General features: G+C 33.9%; 1 protein-coding gene across 1 annotated transcript in view; it reads right to left on the bottom strand.

Annotated features, from left to right (window-relative positions):
* Window positions 1-12,804, bottom strand: part of LOC136987492 (LDL receptor repeat-containing protein egg-1-like) — a 117,827-nt gene that overhangs the window by 50,675 nt on the left and 54,348 nt on the right. The window contains exon 12 of the mRNA XM_067285225.1: window positions 2,349-2,478. Within this exon, the coding sequence (XP_067141326.1) occupies window positions 2,349-2,478 (130 nt within the window). The remainder of the gene's footprint in view (window positions 1-2,348; window positions 2,479-12,804) is intronic.

The following is a 12,804-nucleotide window of genomic DNA, read 5'->3' on the forward strand; positions in this document are numbered from 1 at the left end:
ACGAAAAATATAAACATTAAGATCATTTATTACATAACAGAAATTTTTGCGGTTTGATATTTTTTTAATAACTTTTTAGCAACCAAACCATAAAAAATATAATACAATCAATTTTGTAACAATAAAGAAGCTTGATTATTATGTAGCTATTTATTACAAATATGCAGTATTACACATATATTAAATATTATTACAATGAAAGGCTTATCACACTCATGAAACTTTTAATGCCTTATATATCTCCAAAAATGCTGTTTTTATTAACCTTTCATATAACTTGTTCATTGTAATAATATTCTGGGCATGTGTAACAAAGCATTTCTATATATATAAAAACGAATGTATGTATGTCTGTCTGTTGTTTGTCCTTCATGCATTACCACACCATTTATCCGATTGCCATGAAACTTCGGAAAGTTGTTTAATACACTTCCGCGAAGGTTTCTGGCATATGTGAAGACCACCATTTCCCCCTTCCAAAAATATTTTTATATATGTATTAAGGCTTTTATGTCCAACAGATGGCGCTAACTTCCGATGAGATAAGTTTGTCTTTCTGTGAGGCATTATGCTTTTCTGTGAGAATGGACTAAACCAGATCATTTTCTATCTATCTATATAAAAAAAATATAACGTTTGTTTGTTCCTACCGATTCCTTTGAAATTTTGACACGAGGTTGCATTCAAATATACGCATGTGCTTTTATATAATATACATGTGAAAATTCCTCCTACTGGGGAGAGATGGACGAGATTAAGGCTTATCGTGAAGAACTCGGCTTCTATTATTCTATTTTAGATGCATGTTTGATTGCGTTTAAATAGGGTACGTCAAGAGAATGTACACTAAGAATGGATTCTTTGAAATTTCCCCCACAGGGGAAGTGTTATACATTTATAATAGATACATTTCGAGCCACAAGAACGCGTAGCCAAGTCTGCTAATTTGTAATAAATATGTTAAAAACAAATTAAAGGATTGTCGTTAATAAAACGTTATGTAGGCGTTGGAGTCATGATAACTGAATGAAACTTTTGATTCAACATAACATGAATAACAAATAATAAATTACGATTGGTTTATAAATCATTCGATAGCTTTTATACATTTTATTATAATTCGACATAAATATGGATATTATATAAACAAAATAGACAGTTTGCTTAAGTTTTGGTATGACGTAATGCATGAATAGCACTTTGTCATTGAGCATAATAAATAGTATTAATGCTATTTGATATTTCACATGAACTTTCGATTATGGTTGGTCGTGGAATGCATTAGTTGCATATGAAATATTCTTACTTCTTCCATAAATTGCATTTTCGTCGTTAGAAATTTCTATTATTATTAAAAAATAATAAAAATGTAATATAATGAGAATGTTTATGACATCTGTAAATAACTAGGAAAGTGAAGGTTTGTGAAAAAAACGCACATAAATTTTGTAATGATATACAGGTAACCTCCGTATAACACGGAAGTTAGGTTTCGAAAAATTGCCGTGTTATACATAACAAAGAACTAGTACGAAAAGGTAGGTTAGGTTCGAAAAATTGAAAACCTTTCTATTATATTTTCATAATTAAGATACATATGTTATTTAAAACTTTCTGAAGAAGTGATACATATTAATATAAATTTAACAATTTTATCGTCGTCATCACTAAACACTATTAACCGAAACTTTTTAATCTGCGTAACCAAAAAATAGACACAATTAAAGTCTTAAATTATATTTATAATGGTGTAGATTGTTCCAATGGTCAGAGGCGCGATTCACTACCTAAGAACTGGTGACAAAATTAAGAAAGTATGGAATAAGGGAGAAACATCTGGCAACACAAAAAGAGAAGAGTCCAGATCTGACAACATAATACAAGTTCCGAGAAAGTCCACGTGTATCGACAGAAGGCGGGAAAAAAATTTACATACTGTACTTAATTATTAATAGTTCACGAAAATTATGCATGAAAATCTGATAGTAAGTACAGTGCGCGCTCGAATGGAAAATGTCAAGTGAGGAATCTTATGCACTTAAAAGCTTTGTCACGTTTATTGAACAGTTGTATGGGAATTTCCCTAATTTCAAATTAGATAAAGTTAGCTTTTAATAGTTTTTATTACATTTCATGTTGTATGAGGGTTTCACACAATTTTGGAATCGTGTTAGAGTGAATCCGTGCTATGAATCCATTGTTTTTATACAGAGAAGTACCCAATTCTCGAACCGTGTTACAGTGAATCCGAGCTGTAAAAGTGCCGTATTATACGGGGGTTACCTGTACTGTTAATCAGTATTAAATACTTCTATATTATAAACATATACATATAAAATTATAAATACCTTGATCGTTGCAAAACGAAATGTTCATACTGATTTCTTTTACGTTATTGTGAGGTAGAGGGACAATTGTAAAGTGATGTGCAAAGTAGGATAGGTTTTCAAAAGTATTTTCTTTTTTCAAGTATATTACCTAAAAGTGTTATTAACAATTATATGAGAAACCATTAAATAGAAAAAGTTATAATTTAATACATATCAAAAGAAAAACATCACAAATTTCGAATGTTAACATTTAATGATTAACAATGTGTTTACCTGCAGTGGATTTAATGCACTTATATGGACTTAACTGAAATATATTATTAATGAAAATAAAACTCTAGTTACAATACTTAGATGTAAAAATTGTACAAACATGCATTTAACGATTCTTTGGTCAAGAATAAATTCAAAAATTTTATTTTTAATATTTTTGTGATATATTCAAGAAGTTTAAAAAATTGAATAACTAATTCCGAACATACACATCATTAGGAATAATATAGAGAAGATCATCAACAGTTTTTGCTGAATTTTCAAACAGAAAATATTTTATATGGAAATAGAAATAATAAAATTTTTTTATATTATAGACAAGGAAAATCTCATAGACAAATTGCAACACTTTTGAAAATATATGTTGAATCAATTTAAAATGTAATTAAATGATTAATCAATAAAGATAAATAAATAATCTAGTCAGAAAACTGGCGAAGTGGTTCCGTTCTCTGAAAACTGGAAGTTCAGTCATGAGTTCGCGCATGACAAAAACAAGCTAACCACATGAAGTTTAGTGGGTTTTCTCTATGTCTGTAACGCCTGACTAGGGACCAGATACTTTCAAATAATCTTCCGGTAAGCATTTCCTCCACGGAGATCAGTTATTATTTCAGTTCAGTTATTTAATTAAAAGATACCATAGGTACATAACCGGTGCCGTTAATACATAACCGGATAAAACACATCAGAGATACAATGGATATATGATTTACAAGTAGGAAAAATTGTTTAACCAGAATAAAGTAACATCTAGGTAATAACAAATAATAAATAATAATAACACAATAATAACTACTAATCTATACAAGCATGACATCAACTACAAGTAGAATGACAATTACAGATTTAACACAGAGCACAGATAATATACAAAACATAACAAAAAAATAAAATAAAAAAAAAATAAAATAAAATAAAATTAAAAATAAAATAATTCTTACAAACTAGAGGCGTTTTCGCTGATACGGTGAGCTTGCAATAATATAGTTCTGTAAAATTTGCGTCGTCTCTTTGCTGCAATTGGACTTTTAACGTCAGTTCCATTAGGTCCAATTACGTTTGCAGCTATTTGTACCTTTACCTTTAATAATGACGTCAAATTCTGTTATTTCTCTGTCATTCACACTTTTGACTGCTTCTGATGTGCAATATGTCTTCTTTGTTTCATTCCTGATTAATACTTTCATAAGCATTTTTCACATCAGCCACTTCGCTGTTCCAAGCACTCTTAAAGCACTCTTGAAGCAATTGTCTCGAGGCACTCCAAAGGCACTCTTGAAGCACTCTTATGATGACTTTTGTAGGACTCTTGTAGCTCTCCTAAAGTAATTACCTTTTCCGATGCAATTTGATCCAATTGATACACAGAAGAGAAATAAAATTACCATTACAGTGAAGGTATACATGAAAAACAAAATTACTTAAATGAGGAGAGGATGAGTACACGATGAGCTATAGTTATCGATATCCAGGAACAGAAGTGTTCCTGAAGTAGCATTTGACAATGTCCAAAAATGCGTGATAAGTGTCACTGTGCTTAATAAAGCAGTTTAAATTGTGGGGAGGCCATGTATAGTTGCGAGCCTCACAAAGTACTCTGAGCTGAAGGCGTTCCCGCTCGGTCATAGGGCATTGTAAAATATAATGTTCACTTCCATCAATTGTATCACAGATGGAGCAGTTATGATTGCTCGCTAACCTAAACCTTGCCAAATAGGAATGGAACCTTCCGTGTCCGGTGAGAAATTGACAGATGTTGCGGCTGGGAATGTACCAGCTACAAGTGAGGAACTCTTTTATATTGGGGATAAAGCTGTGTGTGATGGAGTGAGAGTTGTTAGTATCCCATTCCTCTTGCCAGGAATCAACAAGATCTCTCCACAGGATCCCTTTGATTGTATTAATGTTTATTTTATTATATGCAATTGGCAACTTAAGATTAGTGGAAGCATCTTTGGCAAGAGTGTCAGCCCTTTCATTGCCATGTAGGCCCTGATGGGCTCTAGTCCAGTTTAGATAAAAGATACACGAAGAACTGTTGATGATTTCCTGGATCTTACAGGCCAGCGGGTGTAAGTTCTTCGTCTGCAGGATGGCAAGAGCAGAGGCGCTGTCAGTGGTGATACTGATTCTGTTGTGATTATAGTTGTTGTCAGCCCAGAAGGCCGCCATATAAATAGCAAACAACTCCGCCTGGAAGATCGTACAGTCATTCCCAAGTCTGTATTGTCCAGCTGCGGTTTCGGTTCCATTGTTGTAGGCCACATAGCTGCAGCCAACAGAAGCGCCATTCTTCGATCCATCAGTAAAGATGTTAATGTCGGCTTGTTCGGTGGTTTCAAAAATAATTTTATAGTCGGTAGCAGGGTGTCTTGTGTCCCGAAAGTTGACATTTCTTTCCAGGTTGTCGCTGTTAATGATGATATTGCCAACAGTAATGTCGTTACCCCACTTAATGCGCCAAGACTTATGATGTAAAGTGATGATCTTATCAATTGGGGCCTTCCTTGCAAGGATATGAAGAGAGGCGTTAGAAGTCGTGCTGTATGCCTTCGTAATCTGAATTAGGGCTCTCCTTTGAGCCGATAAAAGCTTGCGCCTGATGTGGACTTTGCAGACTGCTTGCCCCCAGGAGCCACAGGCATAGGTGGTAATTGGTATAAAGATTTGATCATAGATAGCATTCATAGCCTCAGTCGCCAGACCCCATCGCTTTTTGGCAATAACGACAAAAGCATTAAGTATTTTCGGAGATCGCCCAACTGTTGCGTTGCCATAATTTAACAAACTAGTCGAAAGAAGCACTATGTGAGAAAAGGATAATAAAAAGTTTTTTATCTTGCCACATCATGGGAAATGTCTACACGTGACATTACTGCTAGTTTGTATTCGAAAGTGCCTTATTCAACTGCAGCTACTCTTTTCAAAAATAGTACTTGTAATAATGCTGCTTATAAGGTAAGGCAAAACCTAAGCTCACAAATGACCTCAAAAAAGAAAGATTGAAATGGTCAAAATAAGTAATGACTTTGACTAGAAAATGTGGATTTTTCAGTTGAAAAATGTCTAATCTGAATGAAATAGAGAATAATACGTACTATTGGCATGATTTATGATAGCAACCAAAGAAGTGTTATGCAGACATATGGGGGTTAGTGGAGTCATAGTTTGGTCAACATTCGCTTTTTATGGAAAAGCAGATATTATCATAATTAATCATAGAGTGACTTCAGACGTACAGCAAAATATGTTATTTGAACATTTTGTTTCATTTGAACTATTGATTGGAGAAAATGAGTAGAAATTTTAGCAAGGCAAAGCTTTTTATCATGTCTCTGAATCTACCAGAAACTGGTTTAAACAACAAAAAAAGAGATGTAATGGACTGGCCATCGCGTACTCCAGTATAAAGTCGTATGGAGAATGTGTGCGTAATGCTTTCTCGAAAGGTCTATGCAGTGGCGTAGCCAGGGTTTTGTTATGGAGCATAGTAGAGGCTAGCTTGACACAAAATTGAATTATTTCAAATTATTGTTCATTAAAATGGAATTTCCATAGGAATTGAAGATAAAACACCCATATAATATGAAACTTCCTTTAATTATACGTTCTTCTAACATTAATTTCTAATTCTAGCAATGTCTTAAAAAAAATGAATCAATCAATTATTTTTTTTACCGTTCTCTAACATAGTTCACTGTCTTTAATCTAGATCTAGACTTTCAGTGGGAGCACTACACCCAATTAAATTAGCTTCAGCTTTCTATTTCTTTTTCTAAATCGAGTCAACACTTTTTCGGCTGTAATTTTCTGGGGAGGGGCACCAGGTTAACAGGGGGCCGGGACCACCCATGCCCTTCATGGCTATGCCCATGGATCTATGCTAACAACAAACAATAGGGGTCTACATATCCGGTGATGAACTAAGAATTTCAGTTTCTAATTGTTAGGATAAAATAAACTTTAATGAACGCTTTCATTTGTCAGGAACAGTGCGTATGAAGATTTACAAGCTAATTCAAAACAAAAGAAATTATATTAGTTATTAAACATTCATGTATAGGGGCAAATTTAGTACTCGTTGAGACTTAAAAGTTCATATGATGTCAGCGCATAATTACAGGCAGGTGGGAAGCAAAGTATTATGTGTGATTTCGTGTGATATAAAGTAATCTCGTTTTCTTGCTGCCAAAAATTTAAAAAAATGTAAACCTTCAGTTTGCTTATTTACACAAATAGCGTGCACACAGGTAGCGCCAATAGATGGCGCTACCTGTAAGCAAATTCAAGGTATATGAATATAAGGTGTAGACACCACACTCTGATGCATCGTGTCGGTCGCTATGTTGAGTCCTTTTCAGAGTAAATGTGTTTGTAGAGCAAAGCTGATTGTTTTTTTCGATCTCAATTACTTGGATTTTTTGTTATATAAATTAAAATAGTTTGGTGTTCAGCACTGAATATAAAAAATTCGACAGCCAAAGGTGAAGGATTGTTTTGTTCTCCTTATGACAAATTCAGAAAAGCTAAATGGCACCAATATTGCAGAAAAGATAAATGAAAACCAACTGACAATTCGAGGCTGTCTAAGGTTAGTGGATAAAATAATGTTGAAAATATAAATTTAGAAAGTGTTTAAAATAACTTTTGTAATGTAATGTAACTAAATTTTTGATTATATTTTGAGGAGTCACAATTTAAACTTAAAAGAGCAGATGACAGAAAATAATTCAAATGAAATTCAACTCTGATCCTTTTTGATGTTTCAAATTCTCTGCCCCTGTCGGCATGTAAGAAGGATCTCTTCGTGTTTTTCACATGATGAGATAAAGATTTACTTTTAATTATGTGCAGCTTTGGTTTAACAAATGTTTTTAAAGCATTAAACATAGCTATTTTAAATTTAAAAGAAGTATATTTACTGCAAGGACCACATGACATTATCATAATAGATATTTACTAATCATTTATTTTTGAAAAACATTTTATTTATGTAAATTAAATTATTATTACAATTTATAATTGTGGGGATTTCTGCTGTGAAATTTGTAATATTTACATATAATAAATGATTGTTTGCTTAGAAGAATACACAAAATGATTTTCCTCTTCTAGTTAATGTTTTCTTTTATCAGAAACAACAGCCATACAAGATTCTTTGAATATATTCGTTAAGAAAAATTATCTGAAATTTAGTGCAGGCCTCAGCAAACTAAGACCCGCAGATCACCGAGTGACCCATTTCATAATTACAAGTGACCCACTTGAGTTCCGAAAATAAATGTGACGGACGAATGGACGAAAGTGTTCAATCAAATTTTTTCGATTGTTTTACCTCCACCATTTTATCAAAAGATCTGTTGAAAACCATAAAAATTATTTTCCACGAACTTACTTCCTCGTTGAGGATGATCCATCTAGTTAGGCGTATGTCACCCGGAACTTTTAGAAGTAATTCACGTATTGGACACCTGACCCTTAACAACGAGATTCTGACCTCATGGAAAAACCCTAAGTGGAAAAATAATACGAAGGAACGATGACAAATCCAGGCAGTCGTCGTTTGGTTACCCCCGCGAGCCCAACCCTGGAAAAACTTCCCGCAACCTTCCAATCTACATCCAAGCGTTACACCACCTAAAAAACAGGGAATTATTACCGTGGAAATATTACCGTGTGGATTGGTTTATCCTGTGGACTGTTTTATTCTGTGGATTGTAAACCTCTGTGGAATATACTGTCTAGGATCGTGGATACCTGGCAGCTCAAGGAACTCTAACCTCTCCTTAACCAAGGTATTTATCAACTCGGGAATCGTTTGTAAACTCTCTCTCTCCGTGTATCTAGGAATACGTCATTGTTAGCTATGCGTCGTGCTGTAATTTTTTTTATAAATTTTTGTTAAATTTATTCTTGTTACTTAGCCAGTGTCCGGAGTGACTCACTTCCTCGATTCTCCTACCTCCACCTCGACAACGAACGTATCCGCTCACCCGCGACCGCTCGCATGACGTAAGAACCCGCCGTCGCGATTTCTGAATCGTGACAGACTCGGTGGTGTCACATCCTGACGAGGGGTCAAAAAGACTTTGACCCTCCGGTCACATAAAGTATAATACAGTTTATAAAAATAAATTATAAATATGAAACGAACGCTTGAAGTATACATAAAATATAAACTGACAATAAATAATAACAATAACATTTTTGTTTGATTACAAAGTTGCAGTAATGAACATAATTTCAAGAAGAAATCGATAAGTTTGGCAACGTCGATCCATAATTTCTTGAGAGATATGTGGTAACACTGGTTTCCTTCTCTCAGTCGTAGCACTAGGTCAGTAGCTCAAGAATATTTACGCAATTACAGTTACGCAGGAAAATAGTTATCATCATTTAAAACAAATGATTACCATGGACAAACAGAAACAAAGAAGAGATTATTTTAAGATGTGTAAAAAAAAAAGTTTGGATGTATCGAAAATGGTGACAAATTGATATGTACAGTACTTTATGCACAAATGTAATTACTACCAGAACTTTCAATATTGTGTGACACTTTCCTTTAAAACATAAAAATGTGAGAGAGATGACAAATGAAAAAAATCTCAATACATTGCTAAACGTGTATTAACTTTTGGAAAACAAAATAAATTGTTAAAGAGTTTTGTTACAAGCCACAATCATTCTACACCTGCCAGCTTTATTGCAGCTCTTAGCATTGGACAAACGGAAAACCGTTTACAGACAGCGAATTTTTGGAAAACGCATTCATAAATTCTTCTTAACACTTATTTAATGACTTCACAGATAAAAAAACAAATCTTTAAGAGAATTAAAAAAACGCCATTATCAGCCAGAACAGTTCAGCCTCGCATTGAAGATATGGCCAAAAATATTGGTGAACAAGTGAGAAATAATTTTATATCTAGTGACGTAATTATTATTGCATTCGATGAAAGTACCGATAAAAATAGTATTGGTAACCTTTCAATTGTTATTAGATATGCATCAATAAATAGTTCAAAAGTCAATGTAGAACTTTGCGGTCTTGCTTCTGTATATAACATGACCGAAGGCACTGACATTTATCGTCAAGTACAAGAGTTTATTAATTTAAAAAATGAGCAAGTATTGGATTGAAAAAGTAAATTGTTTTCCTTAACAACTGATGGTGCCTCAGCTATGAAAGGAAAAACTGCTGAATTTGTGAAACTAATGAAAAATGAACTTGGCCGGTTACTTTTATCTTTTCATTGTATACCTTACGATGAAAATTTAATTGCAAAGGCGTCTACGTAACAACTTATAGATGTAATGGAAAAAGTTGTTAAGATCGTAAACATGATAGTAGCACGATCAGCATTAGTACACAGGCGCTTCAATGCTTTTTTTTTGACAGAGATTAAATCGGAATATGGAGATTTGCTGTTACATTCGGAAATACAATAGTTGAGTCGAGGCAAAGTACTTAATACATTTGTTGAGTGTTTTGATAGGAAACAAATATTGTTTTACGAACTCGGTAAACATGACCTCGGACTTAATAATAATGAATGGTTTTAAAGACTTTTGTTCTTAACAGACAAAATGAATCATTATAATGATTTTAACCTACAACTCTGAGGAAATAACCACACAATTTTAAAAATGTACAAGGACTAGAAGAGTTTTTCTTCGAAATTAATATTACTTGAAATGGACATCAAAAATAAAAAATTTTGTTTTTTTTCCTTGTTAAAAGGGCAACACGGTGCAATCTTAACAACCGAAAATTCAGATGCTTAGAAAAGTCTGGCTTATATTCGTCATAAAACGACAAATATATGCCAGAGTTGACTAAATTGACGTTACAAGTTGTGCATCAGGAAATCTATTGATAAAGAAGAGAAATATAAAGCTCATTTAGTTACGTTTGTTTTTGCAAAAAAGTTATATAAGAAAGAGACTGGCTCATTCAAGTGAAGTTCTTTAGAAATGTAGTACTGGTGCCTAAAGATTTCTTAATAGACTTCGCGTTATCCCCTACAGCGAGAATTAATAAACGTTAATTGTCTTATGATGCTCTAAACAAATGCTTCTTTCTGGGTTGTAAATCAACTAATTGACAAAGTTTTTATTTAGTTTTACTCAAGAGAATATTTTATTCATGATTTAACAGATAGTTTTGTTGGATCTTTATATATTAATTTTATTTTTAATTTTCATGTGATATAGTTATCAAATTGACATCCCTCCAAAAATTACAGAAAGCATCAAAATTCTTCACTGGTAGTTTAGACAAAAGTGTTTTCTATGTACGAAATGATGCTATCAAAAAAATAACGAACGGTCCATCAAAAATTCTGCAAGTTACGACATGTTGTGGTTTCTGTAAATTCTTCTGTTCATAATATACAAACCTCACATAATGTTACTTAAAAATGCCTCTATGTTAATCTCTTAATGTTCCAAAAATACAATTAATTAAACTTTTACAATCTTCACAATTCGTATTGTCATAATTTATTTTTACGTTTTTCGTTGAGCTTTGCGACAAAAATGTCGCGATACAATCAAATGCAGGGATTTCATTTGTAATTGCTTGGAATTCAGTTTATGATGACTTTTTAGGTTTGTTTTGTTGTGCAGCGATAGGAAATAAATATATGATAAACGCAGATTATAATTAAAATTATTTTTAGAAGATTAATTTAGATTATTAGATTATAAAAAAGGTTAAACGTTCCCCTAGGTTCCGAGATGGCGGCGGGGAAATTTTTCCCTACGTTGGAGACTGCGACGGGGAAAAAATTTTTTCCTCGATTTAAGATGGCCGCGTTTCCGGCCGCCATCTTGAATTTCTCTGCAGACTCCGCGGACGTTAACCAAAATAATCAAAAAAAAAAAAAATTTTTTTTACTCACTTTTCGATGGTGGTTGCCTACTTCTTCCTACTTTTTTTTTCCTTTCCGATCCATTCTTTTTTCGGTTTTGCCAGCTTGGATACTTTCCTTTTCTCTTGGTGCGGCTCTTTTCTTCCCTGTTCTTTTCGATTCGGCTGCTCTTTTATTGGTCGATTGGCGTTTCCCTCTGTTCGATTTATTACTACTTGGCCATATAAACGACAGAATGCAACCCCAAGAAATGTGGCCAAATTTACTTTTAAATGTTTCTTCAAAGGCAGAAGTCTTCGTTCCGCACTTACTACATCGCAAGAAACAGCTTTCTCTATTACTCCGATGATATAATTTGCATTTAGAATCGCACGGAATGCAAACGGACTCGGTCGGCTGTATGCCTAATTTTACAGCAAATTTCGGAAAGTTCAATGCGTTATCGATAAGGGGAGGCAAACCTAGCTCCAAAAAGTCGTCTTCCATTAACTTGTAGAAATCACGGGTGGTGCCACTCGACCGAAATTCGTCGTCGAAACTCAAATCGGCAAAACTACTCATTATCGAATAATTGGCAATAAACTAAACGCGAGGAGGTGGTGAGGAAAAAAATGAAATATCGTAACCAGAAAAAAAAACACAGCAATTATTCCAATACGCAATTCGTCGCAACACTGCAGTAAACGATTCCAACTGGAAACTAGTCGATTTGCATAAAATTGCATTGAAATGAACGGAAATCACGTCACAGATCGAGCATTTGCATATTCGTTCGTAACACCACTACGAATTTCCCGCCGATATTACTCTCGCACGACGTCACGAAAAGGCTCCCTCTACCGTCGCAAATTTACACACGACCGTCGCCGTTTCGAGATTACAGGATATCGGCAACGTCGAACTCAGGGTTGAAACCGAACGGGGAAAAATTCTCAACGGCGTCGACGTCACGACTCTAGGGAAAAAATTTTTCCCCGCCGCAGTCGCCAAGATAGGGAAAAATTCCCACCGCCGCCATCTCGGAACCTAAGGTAACATTAACCAAAAAAATAATATCTACGCGACACGATTGTCGCATAGCTATCATTTTTTTATTTAAATGTTATTTCGTAATTTTTACGGTCTAATTAGCTAACTTCTAGTTTGATTCTGTTTGAACAAGTAAGCATTTTTTTAGAATTGTATGGTGGAAAATTGACTGCCATAAGGACTCTCCATCCACGTAAATCAAGGTGAAACTGTAAACAAACGTTAGATAATTGCTATTTTTATCGTCTTTCAGCTCTAGTTTTAGTCATTTTCATATTTATTGTCGTTATTTA

The sequence above is a fragment of the Centruroides vittatus genome, unplaced genomic scaffold (genome assembly GCF_030686945.1).
Source record: "Centruroides vittatus isolate TY-2023 unplaced genomic scaffold, ASM3068694v2 scaffold_2342, whole genome shotgun sequence".
In the NCBI taxonomy this organism is placed as follows: Eukaryota; Metazoa; Arthropoda; class Arachnida; order Scorpiones; family Buthidae; genus Centruroides; species Centruroides vittatus.